We start from the raw sequence: 20,247 nt of genomic DNA on the forward strand, positions 1-20,247 counted from the left end.
CCTATGTACATTCTAAACACATTGAAGATGATCAAGATCAACACTACAGGTGATCTGAGCAGTTCATTTATTGTACAAGAACAAACTATCATGGAGCAGACATAAATCTTATTTAATGTGTAGTTGAACACAAACACACAAATGCACACACAGCACACACACAAGTGTGCACGCACACACTCACACACACAGACGCTCACAAACCAGGGAAAATAATAACAGATAATACTAAAACTGCATATTGACAAATCCAGCTTTTTGCGGGGAGTTTTCTTGCTTGTCACGGTTGTCCACTTTCCAGCATTTCAAAAACAACATGACTTTATAGAAACAACAGCTATCTGACATATTTGCTGAGAAACCCTACATGGATTTAGCCATTATCGAGACTAATTTTGCATACAAATGAATGCCGTAGGTTGTACTAGCAACCCGATACTCTTTAAATGGTGACTTCAGCATAAGATTCAATCTATAATTTTTGTTTTTATGTGTGAATGTGTGTGCTCTCACCTGCCAGACTGCCAGGCCTCTGGAGTGTAGCAGTAGCATAGAGCTCGTGAGAGATCTTGTACTGGTCAGAAGCGTGGTGAGCTGCCAGCCTTTTTGGAGACAGAGTGGCATAACTCCCAATACCTGAACTCATCTGGAAAGACAAAACTTCCTTTCAGATGCAAATAAACTTCAGGTACATTAAAGATGATTCTGCTCGCTGGTGCAAAAACTGTTGGCAGCTAAATATATGACAACTGACGTATTTGAAATGTTATGCTCTATTTGGTTCATATGGACAAGATTGTGATGTCCCAATTTGCAGATTTAATTTACCCTTGTTTCTATAACCAAAAGATAACGATGCATAAATGGCTTTCTGAAAGGAAATTGGCAACCTGTGTGAAACATTCCCAAACCACTTTAGTATCAATGAATAAAAGTGAAGTCTCTTAGCATGTCAAAAAAAAAAGGAAAACCGTATCCCTTGTATCAGACTGGGATTTAGAAATGATGGCAAATGTAAGTTTTCATAATTTTAGAAAATTATATTTGTAAGGCTGGACTAACTTAATCTGACATTGATAGATGGTTGTTTGAGAATATGACTTAATTTGTATTTTCTTCATCATGATTCTACCAATGTATATAAGAATATACTGATTTAGGGCAAAGTTACCATTTTAATCCAGTTTCATGTCTCAACAAGACACTATGCAAACTTAATAAAAGTGTTCCCAAAAGCAATTTTTGGAATGTGAAATGTCTGATGGGTTCTTTACCTGGTGAAGAGGGGATGATGATGAATTTGCCCCTCCCCCAGCTGCTGTAGAATTTGGTGGCGATGCCAATCTCAAGGGAGATCCACCACTTCCCCCTGATGTTGCAGCAACTGTAGTGCTAGAAGGTAAAGCAAAAGTATACAAAGTAAGAGAAACCTTTAATTATGTTTTTTTCCTTGTAACACTTGGAATTTTCTTCAACTACTATTAAAGATAGATAGATAGATAGATAGATAGATAGATAGATAGATAGATAGATAGATAGATAGATAGATAGATAGATAGATAGATAGATAGATAGATAGATAGATAGATAGATAGATAGATAGATAGATAGATAGATAGATAGATAGATAGATAGATAGATAGATAGATAGATAGATAGATAGATAGATAGATAGATAGATAGATAGATAGAAAATAAAATAATTAATTTTCCTAATTTAACTTAGATATTCTGAAAGTTTATTCTGAATTATCTCTCTACCTGTATGACTTGGCCAGTCGATTAGCTGGGGATTGTTTGGGAGAGGAGGAGGAGGACGATGAGGAAGGCAGCCGTTGAGTAGTTGAATAACCTTGTGTATCAGATGCTGATCCCAGGCGTTGGAGTTTGCTGGGAGAAGCAGATCCGGAGCCACCTCCCCCTCCGCACAGAGGAGAACTGACACGCTGGGCAGGCAAAGTGGAGGTTGAGTAGTAAATACCTGGGGAACACGATAAAGTAGAGAAAAATGGTACAATGTCAGGATTCTAAGAGGACTAATATTAATACAGTATCATTGACAAAATAGAATCATTCCCTTATACCATTCCAGTTCATACACTCTAAAGCTTGCATTTGATTTAAATTCTCATGTGTCTGTTTTTGTCTCTAAATGTTATGCAAAGTAGTGCTATAAGCACCATCAGAGTTTTTTTTTTTAATCTCGATCAAATTGTCTATATATTAAAAATCCTAGAGACAAATAGGAGGAGAGGAGAATTCTTACCTGCCCCGGCCCCTGCCCCACTTTGTGATTGTTGCTGCTGAGCTGCACGACTAGATGTCACCTGGGGGGATGTGAGGGAGCAAGCAAAAAAGGAAGATGCAGGAGTCCGTGAAAGGAAAGATCGGATGAATAGATGGAGTAATTGGGGGTGGGGGTAAAAGTGTGAAGAGGGAAAGGCAGTGTCAAGAATAGGATAAAAGAGAATAAATAGCAGTGGCCATTAAAAAATTAAAAGCACAAAGACTTCAGTCTACCCTTCGAGGGAGCCCCAAATGTGCCAAGAGCTGAAAGTGATTAAATCCCCATATAAAACAGTGGTTTGATTCAAACAGACTCGTGGAAGCAGATTATGAACTATTGTGAGCTGACTGAAATATCCCTCAAAACATGTTTTCCTCCTATTCTCAGACAATTATTATACAGGGTACGTTATAACCATGAATAGATACATTAAACATCCTGACTAGACACACAATTTCCACAAAAGAACTTCCAACACTGTCAGCAAACCTAAAATTCAAGTTTGCCTGCTCTTGACACCTTGGCACAGATTATGTCACAAACCAAAAGTAATGTGAGGCATAGTGAAGAGTTTGAAAAACTCCAGAAACACATTTTGAAAGCAAGCCTATGCAGATGTATTCTCTTTAGTCTCTTGACACTGTGTGTGTGTGTTTGTGTGTGTGTGTGTGTGTGTTAGAGAGAGAGAAAGAGAGAGAGAGAGAGCTTCTATGGCCTCATACAGATTCTGCAGGCTATAAAGCTGATCCAAATACATTATTAAGACCCTGACATGGCTTCGATTGCACAAGCCCAAATTATGCAAACTCATATTCCCTGTGTCACCTTGGAGTGCAATCCCCATTAAACACTGTTCCATTGCAACCATAGTTAGGTATGGGAACCACTCCTCAAAACTCTCTTTTTTTTTAAAAAAAACATAATTAGTTGCATTTAGTTATAAATAAACAAGTGGCGATTTCTGGATGTTTTAATGACATTTTATTTGCTTAAATGTAGGGATGTTCACACAAACAAACAAGGGGGAGTATACTTTTAGTAAACATATGAGTATCTAGTAACCGATACCTCATGGGAGCTTAACACAACATTCAACCATTCAATAAAAAAAAAAAACTGGAGTTCTGTCACAAACCAATATCTGGGTGTGAATATTTGAAGCTGTACACTTGGGCTGAGAAGTATGCCTGCACAGCAAACCTTGCCCTGAATAAATATGGCAAAGCGCAGGCCAACAACCTCCCAATATTCTCTCAGTGTCAGTTCCTGCTTTTTTTTTTTTTTTTGCTTTCCTGTTGGAGCCAAAACCTGTCTGCTGAAGACAACAGGCCTGTGGCTCCAACACTGCAGAAAGGTCATGGGAACAAATTTATCTCTGGATATGCACATACAGTAAGGCAGGTATTAGAACTCAGAGATAAACATGGTGAAATAAAAAAAAAAAAAAAGAGTCTTTGGATCAACACTGGTTCCCCATGTTTGTATTTGCCTGCATCTACAGTATGAGTGGCTGCTTATGAAGGGCATTTTCTTTCCAGCTGGCATTGGGCAAGAGGCAGGGTACACGCTGTACTGGTCAATCGCAGGGCCATATATATATATATATATATATATATATATATATATAGACAGATAACCATTCACTCTCTCATTCGCACATCTAACCATACATTTATCATCTGCTGCTTATCCTGCACTCAGGGTCACGGAAGATGCTGGAGCCTATCCCAGCAGTCACTGGGCGAGAGGTGGGGTACACCCCGTACTGGTCGCCAGTCAATCACAGGGCCGCATATACAGACAGACAACCATTTACTCTCTCCTTCGCACATCTGACCAAGTTTTTCCAATGAAGCATAATTTTGGACTGTGGCAGGAAACCGACACGGGGAGAAGAAGCAATCTCCTGTCGGAATCGGACCGGGGTTCCTCGTGCTATGAAGCAGAGGCACTAATCATTACGCCTCCTTGCCCTGTCCAAAAACATGCAGAAGGTTTATTAGAAAAAAATTGAACGATTGCCAAGATGTGTGAATGGGAGCGTGAATGGTTGTTTGTCTCAATATACGGCTCTGCAATCGACTGGTCACTGGTTCGGGGCGTACCACCTCTCGCCCAATGACAGCTGGGATAGGCTCCAACATCCCCTCAAACTCTGAGTGCAGGATAAGCAGTAGATAATGGATGGACGGATGGATTGAAGGAAGAGTGGATGGATGGGTCAATGGATTAATGGATAGATGGGTAGCGACAATCAGATTTGGTTGTCTAGAAAAAAAAGAGATGCCACCTAATATTCTAGTCCTACTTCTAATTAGCCTCGGTCAAGCTGTTTTTTTTTAAAAGACCTGTTGACCAGCATGATTATTATAAGGGGCTTTGATATGTCCTCACACAAATTCCTTAGCTGCTAATATGAGTCAAATTTAAAATACATTTTTTTTTGGGATGCAAAAACTTCTGTGAGTTGGATTCTAATATTATCATCTCATTTCAAGAGCATCCTTAATTGTGAGTTTATACAGAAAGTGTAGAAACTCAAGCATCTTGTTTTTTGTAGGACTTTCATAAATAAGTAATTTTTGGTTATCATCCCCTCTTCCGCCCTTCCAAACAACCAGATCTGTTAATGGCTTCCTACAATTAGCACTTATTCTGTATGCTTATACATGAGACACAATGGAAGACTTACAACAAAAATGATTTTTTAACCTGAAAAACCCATATGATGGATAATGTTTAAACTGAGTTTATTTCACATTTTACCACCGTGTTTATAGCCATTTTTAGCCGTTTTCAGTTATAGCAAATCTAAGACAAATGTGTGTCTTTTTAGATAATGGTGACACATGATTAAAGTGGATTATTAAAAGTGTCTAATTACTGCCAAAAAGAGGTCTCACTTTGCACATAAGAAACTATAAAGCACCATAAAAATTTCCAATATAGGTCCCTTGTGTTAGTATAGTCAAAAGAGGGATGGAAGGCTGATGGGATACAGGCCAGACACCTGAGTTTAAGAGCTCTGTTAATGATTTTGTAACTTGATAATATTGAATACCAGATAAGCCCTAAGTGACACACATTAAAAGCAGACTCATGAATAGGTGGTGGAATGGATTTATAGGGGGATTTATGAAATCGCCAATAAATACATTGATGAATTAACAAAGAAAAATATGATTATTAATGATTAGCTTAAAGGATAGAATTAGGCGATTGAAATCTTGACTTGCCATGTATGAGTGTGCTTTATCCGTACTCGTCATTGTCATTTCACAGTGCTTCTTCTCTTCTCTTCCAATAATACACTGGGATATTTGAGGTGCCATGTATCCATTTATTATTAAAGCACTGCCTCTCAGGGTTATAAATACCCTACAGAAGAGTAGCAACATGCAAGACCCTTCTCTTTCACTCTCACTCAACCTGAAACCAGTGAAACCATCCCTTGCGCCCCCCCCTCCACCAAACAACCATACTTATGCACACATATGTTGCCAAGTGGACATACCTGATTATGCGAATAGAAAAAAAGAATAATAAACATTAAAAAGAATCAAACATGTATGTACTGTACATGGTTTGTAAGCCACACCTGGCCATAGCAGCAGTGGCTTGCATGAAGCTATTCATGAGCAACAAGCCTTGCTGACAACACTGGCCCCATTACACTGACAAGCCAAAACATCACAGAAGAACGCACACACACTTACACAAACTGCTCACACAGACATAGATGGTGAGTAGAGAGGACAGGGGAAGAAGGGGGGATGCAAGAAAAGAGGACAGAACACTACAGTAGCAGAGACTCGGGACAATGAATATAACGGAATTTACAACACATAATAGAAACTTGCTGTCCTCTCAGTAATTCATGTTTATATCGCCTTATTTCTTGAGATTTCCCCTGAATCCACATTGAACATAACTTCCATGGAACTGCAGAGGAAATGACAGATGTGTCTACGTAGATATCATCTTAACTTTCTCTTTCAACACCTTAAAAAAAGTATCTAAACTATGTGCGTGTGCCTTGAAAACAAAATACAACTTGAAATCTCAAACAGTTTTTCACTTGATAATCTTCTAAAATGTTCCCATTTAATATCAAATTAAATCATAATCATATATGTGAGAGATAGACATATTTACCAGACAATTAAAAATATCTTCATATCAATCCCTGCAGCTACTCTTAGAAATCATGTGAGTGGGCTTGCGTCTCAGAGTTTGATTGTGTATATTCATCAACATTTCCATTTGGAAACAATTAGCTCCTGTTGGCTGGAAAGTAATTTGCTGGAATTTTACAATTCATCAACAGACTGCTATGATTAATATGTGATTCCTTGCCAGCATTACTCCTCAAGTCCTTATAAACAAGGCTGAGAGTTCTCAGTGTGGAGTTAATTGTCTCCTTATTTTAGAGTATGAGCATCCTATTACCTGACTCATGTCTCAGGAGACATGGTGTTGTGTGAAAAGTTGATCATTGAATTGCAGTTGTTATTAATATTGATCAGGTAAAACCCATCAGTGAAGTAAATACACATGTATAACCACTTTCAGACACTGAATGACTATATCCAAGTTAAATTTTAACAAATAAACAAATCTAAGTTGGAAAGTCAAGAGAAAAAGAACTGCATGACAATGATGGTCAAAGAAGAAGGGCGGCGTTCGCTCAGACTGAGAAAAAGAACTGCAATATCTCTTCAGCTGGGTTACTTTCACAGTGAAAACGCTCTAATGTCAGGTTCTAAAAATTCATGGAGGTCAGCCAACTATCCAAACAAACAAGCAAGTTTTCATCAGAGGACCTTCAGTTCATATGAATGATCAGTGTCATTATCTCCATCCCAAAATACTCATTATAATAGGATTTCCTACCTGGTTGTAGCTGTGCACGGCACCTCCAACCTGCCCGCTGCGCTGAGGAGATGCTGCGGAGATGCTGTCGCTAAGGGCGAGGGTCTGGTTGCTATGGTAGCTGGCAGAGTACTGGAGCGAAGCCTCCGGGGTGGAGTTGAGCTGCAAGGAACTCTGGGAAAGAAGAGCTGGTCCTACCGATAGAGACAGGAGTGGTGTGTGGTTGGATGGTAGGTGGGGGTTGAGTTGAGTTTTTGAATGCGCGTGTTTGTGTGTGTACGTAAAGAGAAGGAAAAGGAGGGAGAGAGAGAGAGAACGAGAGAGATTAAGAGTGATATAGAGGGGTTGAAGGCAAGGGAGAAAAATGAGGAAGAGAGAGAGAGAGCAGCAATTTAGAGCAGATAGTGCAGCAGTGCAGCACTCCGTGAGTTAGAGATGGCATACATAATTTATTAGCAGAGGGAAAGAGAAACAGAGGAACACAGAGAATGGGTGGAGGAGGAGGAATAGGGAGAATGGGAGAATGGGAGGAGGAGGACTGAAAAGAAGAAGTTGTAATAGATGAAACACCTAACAACTTGGGATGTAACCTCCCTTAACGTGCTCCAATTGCCTTGCACTGTAAGCTTCAACACACCTTCACTTGACCCCTAGTCGAAAATATATTAAGGAAATATGCAGACGTAAGAAAATAAAGCCTTTTTTTAATGTCTACTGCTTCTTTTGCTGAATTTCGCATTTTGCCATGCGCAGGACGACATGCCAACACAAATTCTCCTCAAACCTTGCGTAGTGTTTGGGTAAAATTAACCCTGCAAGAAACTCGAAAAGGATTTTTTTTCAACTTGAAGCTGAGCTGCCTTAGATAGATAGATACATAAAGAGTGAGAAAGGGAGAAAAAGAGAGCGCGAGAGAGAGAGTCCAAACTATTTACAAGGATTACCGTGGACAACTAAATCAATCAAATCAGATTTAGCTGAAAGTGAACATGTACCTCATAATACACATATATATGAGACAAGCTCACAAGCACATCATCATTCCCAGACCCGAGGCTGTTGCATCAAATAATAATTCCTTCTCTGTGATTCTCATGCTGTGCTCATACGGCTTAGATTGACTGGGAATAAGAACATCAGAAGGAACATTTTGAAATGTTTGAAACTGTGAGCAGGGGGGTGTGTTGCACTGGGGGGACCGTTCAAAACGCTCAATAGTCAGTGGTGTGCATGAGTGGTTAAATAGGTTATGTGTATTTGTTTATATGTGTAATGTGGTATTAATGTGGAGCATTTAGGTCTGTGTCCTCTACTGAAGAGTCTCAATGGTTTGTACCTATTTTTACTCTCTTTACCTCTGTTTCCCCCACTCTGAATACAAATTTGGAATGTATAATGTGTGAAATAAGAGAATGAAAAATCCTTTATGAATATGGAAACCAACTAAGTGTTTATTTTCTATATCTGCATTTCGGAAAAATACCAGTGTTATTTTAAATTCCCACAATAAGTGGATATCTCAGAATTTACAGCCACATTAGTTTCTATTTTAACCCTTATTATACTTCTCCCTCTTTGCTTGCTCTCACCCTGTCACTCTCTCACTTCCCCCCACAATCCCTTTCTCCCTGTGAAACAAGATCAACTCCTCTGCTTCTTGCCTTCACAAAAGACTTGTCTTTTCTCATCTCAGTTCACCCTTTGCTTTTTATGAATTATTAAACAACCCTTGGAATGAGTGTAAGCGCCCAAACTCATCACCCGTAAGCCTTAGCATTGGTTCCACCAAGTTGCTGTGCAACAAAAGTTCATACATGTGTGGAAAAATTTATGTGCAGGATGATAGAAAAAGTATGCAGTAGATTATGTGTGTGTGTGGTCATGTGTGGTTAAGGGTGTTCTCTAAATCTGGGTATGTTTCTGGTGTGTCAGAGGGCAGAATGATGAACCACTGCTGGCACCACTTTAAGTACTTTAATGTGTCCATTGAGTCTCACATTCAAACTGTTATTCCAGCTGCTCAGTTAAATTATGAACATCATATTCACACTTGATCTTGGACAAACGTACAAATGTGCAACTCACATTAACACCCAAGGATGTTTGCTGATTTTATGCTACTGCACGCCAAACCAACACAGTTTATCATCAAGATTTTCATGATTTTGTTTATATGTCTTTTTTATGTAAAGGTATATGCATCTCTGTTATGATACATTACCGGCAGCCTTAAGCCACACAAGTTCAATAATGTAAAGATTGTTAGTTTGTGTAAATTATTTCATTTCCATGTATGTGTATGCTGGCGTGGGCATGTGTACGTACATGGAGGCACAGGTGCAGGAGTAGGCGCGCACACACACACAGAGTTATTTAGTGAATTTATCTACAACCACACATTGACATGCTTTTGCAGGAAGTCTACATTGTATATGCAAACGAAGAAAAAAAAAAAAAAAAAACACAACTAACAATAAAACTGATCACAATAAGGAAACCATCTAGTTGGCAGGATGTACAATGGCTGTCTTTGCAAATAAGATAAGAATGAGTTTACCTTATCACATTGTGGTGCATCTCTGTAAGCATGCAACCTTTTGAACAAAGCGAACCAGTGACTGCCTATGACTTCCTTTCTTTTCTTTGTGCTCAAAAAGCACACTGTGCAGTTCATACATTGTGGCTGCATATATTTAGTCTGCCCGATTAACAACACAGTTTGTAAAATGAACACAGTGCAGATACCATACCCTGCCGAAAGACAACTCCATACATTGATGCCAATTGATTTTTTTTTTTTAAATAAGAAACTAATAGATGAGTGTTATTCACATTTTAACATGCATTGCTGTTTGAATGCACCAATTACCCAGAAGCACTGCAATGATGTGAACAGTCATTTGCACTTCCCTTCCATCAGTATCTTCATCTTCAATCTGCATACAATTTACTTTTTCCAGCCTGCAGGTAAGGTTTCAGTATTTGAAACTGACAATAGCACAGATGTCCAGTTATACACAAACTCTATGTTTATTATGTCATGTCAAGCATGTGATACTTTGTATTCTGAACTACTGCTGAGTTGTAGAGAATGCAGTGATGGAGACCTTTATTGACTCATTTTTTAAATACACTCACATCAATGTTCATAATTGTTCAAGATTTATTAACCATTTAAAGTCAATTTCTGTAACTAAATTCATGTTAAGCTACAATGCCATGAAGAGCACTGGTCACTGCCAGAAATTTGCAATAGCCAGTTGTAGATTAAAGGCTAGTTGAAATTGTTAAAAAAAACAAAAATCACAATTTAGGAAAATGCCTTTTGTTTTAAATACTGAATATCACTGTAATGAAAACATACATTATTCACCATAATGACATTGGTTAGACAGACACTGAGGAATTTAAGGTCAGATTGGTAATAAATAAAAAGTTCTTATTGACTTCAGGCTATCAGCGCTTTGAGCACAAAAAGGGCAATACACAAAGAATAGTAGGTAGATTAAAGTTATTTGCCAAGTCTGGTGAAAACAACATCCATCTCGAATCTCACTGGTGAGAAATATTTCCGATAATAAAATGCCTTGAAGATTCTTGTCCGCTTGTGAAAATAAGTTTGGACTCAGAGAAAGTAGTAAATCTGAAAAGTCAGCTGTAATATTAACTGTAAAATGATATTGTTCAAACACAGCTCCCTTCGGACAAAGGTGAAATGTATGAGATACAACTTTGGCTAGTCGGGACTTCTGTGCTTCATTTGCATGAGCAGCACTAATACAGAGCTTCTAAGTTTTCAGATTTATTCATTTAACCCTCTGCATTTTTTGGGATGGTGGGAGAAAACTGGAGAACCCTGAGGAAACCCATGCAGACATGGGGGAGTGTGTTCAAACTCTAGACAACAAGGCCCCCTGTGAAAGTTGAAACAGGGTCCTTCTTTCCCTGAGGAAGATACAATAACCACTGCGCAACTGTGACGCCCTTTTTAATATCATTATTATTATTATCATTATTATTATTATTACCATCATACATATCATAGTGTTAAGCAACTTAATTGAAAGAACTCATCCTTTCTGTGTCAGACTCACAGCAAGCATTAAAACGGAACAAAACGCATAAGGGTAGCAAGTCAAACTGAAGTGGGATGATGTATATGGCTTAGAACTGAAAGAACACAAAGCTGAATGTCTTCATGCAAGCAGTCAGGGTGGAAGCAGGATATTATACTTTCTCTTCGCATGGCAACCTATTAGCAGCCATAGATAAAATACAAGGTTTTTCAAAATGCACATATTCACTTGGCAAATACAAAAACAGTTTCAACTTGGTTACACACAAAACCTACCATGTTTATTTTGTCGTATAGCCAAATATTATATTGCCAAACTACCGGTAATATGTCATTCTATACATTACCAGTGAACCAAGGGACTTTCACAGTTCAGATTAGTTGAATGCATTCAAATGGATGCCTGGTATTATAAAATGAATATTAATATTTTCCACTGATTTGTGGGATAAATGCATCGCCTGTATGACTGCAATCATTTTTAACAGTTTCTTAAGACAAAAAATTGCTGAATCTGTACATTTTCCAATCAAATCCAGGCCACTAAGCCTGCCAAGCGCAGCAATAGCGAGCCCCGCCTCAACCTCGGCACGGGCTTTCAATGACAATCTGGGCTGCTTGGCGTATGCATGTTTCTGCTTCTGTTTCTTTTTCTGTTTCTTTCAGCATATCGCCATTGTAATGTTTGTGGAAACATTTGTGAATTATCATATACACTACGACCTTCAACAGCCTGTGTAATGTCTTTAACGTAAGTCTGTTATATAATAATTCGCGCTCATCGGATAATATACAGCAGAGAAAAATCACAAGGTGAGGCAGACAGTACTGTGCTGCTCCTAAGTGTGTGTGTGTGGGGGGGTATGCAAACTAGCAGACACCTGTTTCTGCTGTCCTTCAATAAGCGTTTTAGAATACAATGAATAAGAGCGTCTTCTTTTCTTCTCGGCTGTTCCCTTTAGGGGTGGCCACAGCAAATTAACCTCCTCATTTAACCCTATTCTTTGTTTGTTGTATCCTCTTCTTCATCTCCAGCGTATCCTCTTCTTCATCTTCTGCCTTTTTATTTAATGCCGCGGTCTCTAAACCACACAGCATTGCTGGTCTCAGAACTGTTCTAAATACCTTTCCTTTCATTCTAGCTCATATTCTTCTATCACTGATTACCCCTAACACTTTTCCCTACCTGTTCCAACCCTCTTGAATGTGTTTCTTAACCTCTTTTCTACACCCTTTATTGCTCTGGACCGTTGACCTGCAGTACTTCATTCCATCACCTTCTTAATCTTCCATCCTTATAGTTTCATGGTTCCTCTTGGGTTCCTCTCTTCCACATACATGGACCCTGTCTTGCTGTAAATAACCTATATTCCAGTGCTTTCAGGGGCATACCACTTCCCCTCAAGATTTTCTACCACCTGCCCCCTGCTCTCATAACAGATCACGATGTCATCTGCAAACATCATCGTGGTGATTCCTGTCGAGTCTCATCTGTCAGCCTGTCCGTCACAACTGAAAATAAGAAGGGGCTCAGAGCTGATCCCTAATGTAGTCCTACCTCAACCTTGAACTTCTGTGTCACACCTACAGCACACCTTACCACTGTCTCATCACTTACAAACATGTCCTGCATCAGACTAACTTCTCTGCCACTCCAGACTACCTCATATGGTACCATAATGCCTCTTGAGGTAAGACCACAAATAGTTTTCAGTTTCATTTAAAAAAAAAGAGATGAGACTGAAAAAAAAAAAAATGTTGCCTTTTTTTACTGTAGCAATGTATATGCTGCTAGTTGAATAAGATACACATTGGAGTTCTTACAATTGTAAATTTCAGTCCAAAGGAGCTTCAGCAGTCATGGAACTCACCACATGCAATGAGCAGAATCAAAGGATGTCTTCAATTTTTTTCTTCAAATCATAAAAAGCCAAAAACATAAAATCTTAACTGGCTTTACCGACAGGCTGCTTACTGTCAATACCCAGCAACCAAATTGGTGTTGTTACCGCTTCAGACCGAGGAATATTGAGATTGTATTTCCATTTCTTTGCTAATTATAAATAAGAAAAAAGAAAAACTGTTTTTCAGTCGAACTTTTGGAGAATGATCCACAACATTACAATAATAGCCAAAAATGTTTGTAAAACTCTTGGGTGGAATTCAATTGATTTTAGCTTTCGACATTATTTTATGTTTGTCATAAAATGCTTCCACCTCCCATATTATGATAGGGAATTATGTGAAAAAATATTTCATTTTTTTTTCTTGGGGTTCAGTGTTTGCTTGCTGTCTTTTTCATTTTCCAGTGATATATTTGTCTGTACAGGTCAAACACACATATGAATCACTTCATTCCAATCAAGCATTAAACAATTACTTAACAACTCACAACACTTGATTTATACTGTCATTATAAACCTGTTTTTAGATTTTTCTAATCATAAAAATCTTTTTGTGGACTGCCTATGCATGAGAAGCAGAAATACTCAAACTTATGTATAATGTGTCAAAAAATCTACATCGGGAATCCTTTGAGAATAATTAGGCATAAAGATGGAACTTAAAAGAAAACAGTATTTTTTTTTTGTTTGTGAGCAGGTCTGGTATGAGCTGAGTAGCTAGATCCTCACTGACTAAAACTATTCTGATTTTAAAGTGGGCTTTTGGCTGTTAATGGTTACACTGATGTAAACAAGCCAATACAAGAAAATGCTGACCACGTCACTTACGTTCTCCACTGTCAAGTATTCCTGATTCCTGGAGGGAACGAATGCATGAATCCACCAACTCCAAACCTGTGGTCAACTCATCCTCGATATCTTTTTGCCCATCTGCTGCTGAGTGAGGAAGGGAAAACAACAGAATGAGAGAAAATCAGATTACTTTAGGCTACAATAACATTCTGAAGTATACAAGAGTCAGTATAACACTAAGGTGTCTAGTGTTTAACTAAAGGCTTTAAAAGATCCTTTGCTATCAAGAGCATTTTAGTTGCACACATATAATGTGGTGAATGAGATTAAGTAGCAGGTAAGTGAAACAATAGAAAAAGTGCACATGATCCATGCAGATTGTAAACGATTACTGGCTTTGGCCTCGCATCACATGGCACTGGGAAGTTGTCAATCATATGACTTTATCATTCAGGCTGTGTTACTGTATCATCCATCCAACAGGTATGTTATTCAGCCAGTGTCTTTTTTAAAGGTAGCTATACATTTTCCTTTAAATTTCCTTTAAATCAAATATTCCCAGAGACACTAGTGTCCTTGTTTGTCAAGCAGGCAAAAAGTGGCATACCTGTTATCTTACTTTATCACTTTTTTTTTAAGGGGAATTCGGGTCATATTCATATACAGAATGCCAGGTTGGGTCCAGGAAATCAGCTGAAGTGATAGGTAGGCTAGTATGTAGAAAAATCATTTAAATTTTGTTTGTCCATCTGACTACTGAGCCTTTAATTATTCTGCATTTTCAATTTCTCCCAGCGATTTTGGACAAATAGAACCGAAGGAAATATGATGGTAATTCATGGCAAATTATGACAGTCTCTTGAGAGTAATGATTGTTCAGATATGTATCACTGCTTTTCAAACCGTGCAGAATGTAAAAACACTAAAGAAATTACATTTGGTACAATTTACCTTGTGCATTCCAGCGGAATTGTTCATCTGTTGAACTGCAAAAGAAAGAGAATGTAAATAACAACAATGTTTAACATCAATGTCAAAGAAAAAGCAGAACTCATGTTTCAAAAGTAAACAAATGAATACATTGAATTGAACAGATGACAAAACCATGGAATTAAAAAAAAACAAACAAACAGATTCTTACATTTACATCAAAGACATGACAACCTCCAAACTTTCAAACTGACTGCATTGCCATCATGTGAAATTTTCTTCTAAAATATGAGAGCAACTATTTGCTTTCTATTTGTAATGGGAAAAAAAAATGAAGACAACTGCTGAGAAGAATTATTAATGTGAAATAGGAAATAAAGTAACTCTGTTAAATGTCAGAGTTACACTGTGGGTGAAAAGATTTCTACAAATAACAGGCTTAAATAAATAAACAACTCCCCCAATTCTCTTGATGATTGTTGATTGATTTGCAATTAATGAAGGTTGGGGACAGATAAAAAGACACAGTGAGGTTGAATAAAACAAGCAGAAAGTGAGAGTATTGAGCTACTCACTGATCAATGAACATATAGACAGACTAACTGACACATATAGACTCACTTCGTCCACACGAAACTGTTTGTCTGAGATGGATGGCTACAGTCTTTTTTAGCTCCATAGACTATTTCTTGATCTACATTCCTCTGGTTTTGAAGTGTCTATCTATCTTTCATTAGTTATATCTACCACCATGTTCATCTGTTTTTTTCATTAGAAGCAAAAAGATGCATCAATCCAGCAAGTTGCACTGGACTGACTTCCACCTCTTTATCTGTAGTAGCAATCTTTTACTGACCATAGCAATGTGTTATATCCATTTGAACATCCCAAGTGTAAGAAATGGGTATGTGTGACTATGTTAAAATATCAAATACGGTATTATGTACGATTTCTGTGCCCATTACCATCACAGCATATCTTGAACCGGGTTGCTTTGGTTATTAGCCAGTGGCAGTTCAAGAACCAAAGTTTCCACCTAATACTTAATGAAAATGCAAATATCGCTGTGCTTTTAGACACTGAATAAAAGAAACACACCTTGTGATTTCGGATTTATTTATTATTATATTCTACTTAAAGAATTCAACATTCAGTCTGAGTATCTGACAGTTTTGAACGCATTTACACAAATTCTTAGTTCACCCTCAGGATGCAGCCTCTGCTACATCTTACTAGATAAATGAAAAGTCATTACCAGATACACTTGTGAGGGGAGTCCATTCGTTTTCACTTTTCAGGTAGAAATATATTCACCTCAAGACTCAAGACCTAATCAGCTAATTATCAAAAGTCTATGCTATGGGAAACTAAATACAATATTAAGTCTTGTTTTACTTACTCTGACTTTTTATCAAGGAAATGCAGATGTTAAACAGGGCAGGTTTTTGAAGCTGGCATTTTTCATCCATTTTATATGAATATGGGTTATGCTGAGCACATTTCTGCTGTAAAGAAAAAGGTTAAAATAAAAAAGGTCACAAGCCAGCAGTTGGCAACAGTTTGCCACACATTTTGTGAAATTACGGCAAGTTTATTATCAAAGTTTATCAAAGTTTATTACGGCATAAATGTCTGTTTGTTTGTTTACAAAAGCACCAAGAATCTGAAGTACAATCTTCAGACTATGTGCATATTTGCTAATGTTAGCAGAGTATATCACAAAAACCCAAAATCAAGCCATGCTTGTCAAACAGGCTGGCAGAGTGCAACAAGGACAGATCTGTGTGCAAAGCGACAACAACGGAGCTAATTAATGCAGTTGACAAAGACTGCAAATACATCAACACTGTTGTATACAAGGGGCTTCCAGCTATTATCCAATTAGCCTCAGGTGAACCATCATGCAAAACAACCTTGAGGGGAAATCATCTTCCAAAAATATATATACTGTACAGCAGTAAAAGAGCATCAAAGGCGGGAGCAATTAGCATGAGCTGAATCTTTTATACCAACAGGAGACCAATGGATATTAGTAAGAACCATTACATCTGATCCATGATAGGTTGGCAGCTGTGGTAGATATTTCCACAGAGCCTTGACAACATCATGAGTGACCTTGTTTCAGGTTGTACTCAAAACATGTGATGAATATTTTAAATATAAGATTTATTATGATGGATCAAACCAGCATTGTGTTTAAGTCAACAATATTTATAAACAGAGAATACACAAGTATTTTTGAATCGTAATAAATTGTCATTGTGTCTGTGTTTGTATGAGAAAATGAGGATGAAAAGGAGAATCTTTGATTTAATGAATGAGACAGGAGACAGCAAGCTTTGTTCCAAAACATTGCATACTCTCTCCCGAAATGCCACAACACGGCCCCTAGTGAGGCAGCAACTGTTCAAACAGCAAACATGTATAAAAAATTATGTTTAGAATTTACAACTACCATAGAGCTAACACTCCTACACAGACACACACATGCACACACATGCACACACACACACACACACACACACACACACACACACACACACACACACACACACACACACACACACACACACACACACACACGCGCATACATACATACATACATATAAACACACAGTATCCTCTACCTAATAAACTGAAACCCAAATGCATGCAGAATCCACACACTACTTAGCATTCTAGCATTCATAAATATATAGACTGGAAGGAAAAATATGATTTGCTTTTACAGTCGAATTTGGTGTTTCTGTGTCTCGAGGGAAATTGAGCAATTCAAATGTTCAAGTAACCAGGCTGATGAATTCCAAAATAAGATACAATCACTGTCAACTTGAGGTAGGATGACAGGCTAGTGTTAATACAATTTTATACATTTTCTATTCATTTTGTTGTGACAGCACTGAAAATACAGGACAGAGAGAAAGAGAGAGAACTAGAGAGAACACCAACGGTTCAGAAAAAGTAATATATACGAATATACGATGGGTTGATGAAAACTTAAAACCTTTCAAGCCTCAAACCTATATCTTCATGAGAATGAATGTTTTAAAAAACAGGTTTCTATCATGTTTATAGTAAATACACAGACAATACTCCTTTGCAAGAGACAGTTAATGATAGAGCAAAATTAATGTGGATGTAATTTTTCCTGGAAAATAAAACATTTGAAAAGTCATAAATTTCTCCTTTACTTTTTCTGGGAACTGGTAGTAATACATTATAACAGTCGATAGGTGGCGAAACTGGTCTTAATGGCAATTGCTTCAACTAAATGATAAAGAAAAACTTATTACTACCAACATTTGCCAGTTCACTGACCAGATCAGTGAAACAGTTCATCCATCTATCAGACCTGCTCTATATGTAAAGTGCTTCCTCATATGTAAAATATCACTATAAAAATAAATTGAATGGAGCCATAGTCAAAGGAAATGCCTTGAGAGGTCGAGGAAGTGCTAAGTGCTAACCATAATAAGCCTACATTTCATCAAATATTCTGGCCATTGCCTGTCAAAGAAACTGAAGGTCATGCAGTCAGAGCTTCTCCAATAATATTAAAAGGTATACATTTCCGGTGTCCCATATTTGTCGTTGTATGGATGTGAGTAAGGACACAAATCTCTAAATTTAACACTACATTGATGTTAATATACAGTCCATCAAGTATGAAAAAGTAGTTGGAGGGATTCAAATGTGCCCACATCCCCATGAGAGCAAACCACTGAGACAGAAATGTCTTAAACAGAGTTAATATCCCTTCATTTGTCATCTGAAAAATGTGTAGAGCAAAAGGAAGAAACTGAGCTTCAGAATTTCCAAGCCTTTGAGAACTGCAGAGGCACAGCAGAGAAAGACATGCAAAAGAGATAACAGATATTTGTTCGTCAGCAAAACAGGCTACATCAGTCTTCTAAGGATTTCTTGGCACACTGTGAGTGACACGGGCAATTTGTTTTGGACAGTGTCCCAAACACACTTGCATTCAATAAATTCCCATCAATCAAAAAGGACAACATTTTTTTTTCTTTTTCGTAACTCCATTCGGGTTTACGGATATCTTTGCCTACACAAAGGTCGGATGTCAAGGTCAGCTTACTGTTTACTGCTGGAAGGCCTTCTGTGTCATGATCTTGCATATAGCTGAATAAGCAGGATGGATAGCTTTGGAAAGGGATGCTTGAACCTACACTTTACCGCTGAGGGGAACGATACCGCTGCACAAACTGATTCCAACCTTTGCAAAATGTCAGCTGTCAGAATGACTGTTCTTCATTGCGGCTGAATTAAAACGAAATGATAAGGAATCATTCAAACCAACAAGCAGCCAGAGGTCATTAGTAGTCTAGTCTTTTTGATAGGCTTTTTACATTAGGCTATAAACCTACTAATTAGCCAGGGATGGGGTTAAATGATTTCACTCCTTTGAATTATGTGAAGCAGGTGGCTATTTATATAAAACATTGGGAAAGGTCCCATTAAGCTTGTGAGAACTAATTATTAGAGGGTTTTTTTTTTTCATTTTAGATGAGTAATAAAGAACATCATTTAGGTAAATCATGGAAATTTCTTCTTTGCAAAGTGGTGGCCATGTGCCTTCGATTACGATTCCTCCGTGTATCTTTTTTAAGCCCCCGCATGTTGAAAACTTGGTGTCAAGTTTACTCCTGAGCCTCAGAGAAAGATTATCTGGTTCATCTCAAAAGATTAGTGGCATCACAATTGATTGTCCAAAGCACAGCTGGCATAATCTAGTTTTAGGGTAGCAAATGAGAAAATGAGAAGGCTGGGAGAATGTAAACATTGACTGTATTTAGATGCAAAACACATCAGTGAACTGCACATGATCTGAATAATAAATGTTGGGCCCGTTCAAATGGGTGTAAGAAAACTGATTTTAAGACAGAGCATAAATACTAAGCTCCAAAACTCATTATATATAAATGTGTGTTTGTGTGTGTGTGGAAGAGATGGGAAGTTTGACATTTTTCACACTAACTTTACCAACAGGATATCATTATATTGACTAAATATTAAAATGGAAGAGTAAGTGGTCACCTGTTTTTTCTTATCCGCCACAAACAAATGACTAGTTGCAGGGTCATTGGATAGTTAAACTCCATGTTTACGCCTTTGAAAGATTTTTGATCAAAATATACTGTATGTCTTTAGTTCTACTAACAGTTTTCCACTAAACAAAAATAGAGAGAACAAAAAAATCACATCAAACCTAAGTCAGATTTCACTTGGGGTGTCATTCTTGAGGAAGTGCAATGACTAACAATAACCTATTCATGAAATTGATTACAATTCAGTAACTTCGAATAAGAATTGAATTGAAGGCAGAGGAATATATGTATATATTATTGTATAATACAGAGCAAGAAGCT

At 37.7% G+C, this 20,247-nt stretch overlaps 1 protein-coding gene across 3 annotated transcripts in view; it reads right to left on the reverse strand.

Moving 5' to 3' along the window:
• ctnnd2a (catenin (cadherin-associated protein), delta 2a) overlaps positions 1 to 20,247 on the reverse strand; it is a 282,667-nt gene that overhangs the window by 135,895 nt on the left and 126,525 nt on the right. For 2 of the 3 annotated variants that reach the window (XM_086151386.1, XM_086151387.1), the window contains exons 4-10: positions 14,882 to 14,916; positions 13,967 to 14,074; positions 7,181 to 7,353; positions 2,267 to 2,327; positions 1,762 to 1,981; positions 1,275 to 1,392; positions 514 to 646 (exon numbers count right to left, since the gene is read on the reverse strand). In XM_086151386.1, the coding sequence (XP_086007512.1) occupies positions 514 to 646; positions 1,275 to 1,392; positions 1,762 to 1,981; positions 2,267 to 2,327; positions 7,181 to 7,353; positions 13,967 to 14,074; positions 14,882 to 14,916 (848 nt within the window). The remainder of the gene's footprint in view (positions 1 to 513; positions 647 to 1,274; positions 1,393 to 1,761; positions 1,982 to 2,266; positions 2,328 to 7,180; positions 7,354 to 13,966; positions 14,075 to 14,881; positions 14,917 to 20,247) is intronic. The other variant, XM_086151388.1, reaches the window with a different exon arrangement.

The sequence above is a fragment of the Fistularia commersonii genome, chromosome 8 (genome assembly GCF_037954325.1).
Source record: "Fistularia commersonii isolate RoL2024-O1a breed Wild chromosome 8, RoL_Fcom_v1.0, whole genome shotgun sequence".
Lineage (NCBI taxonomy): Eukaryota > Metazoa > Chordata > Actinopteri > Syngnathiformes > Fistulariidae > Fistularia > Fistularia commersonii.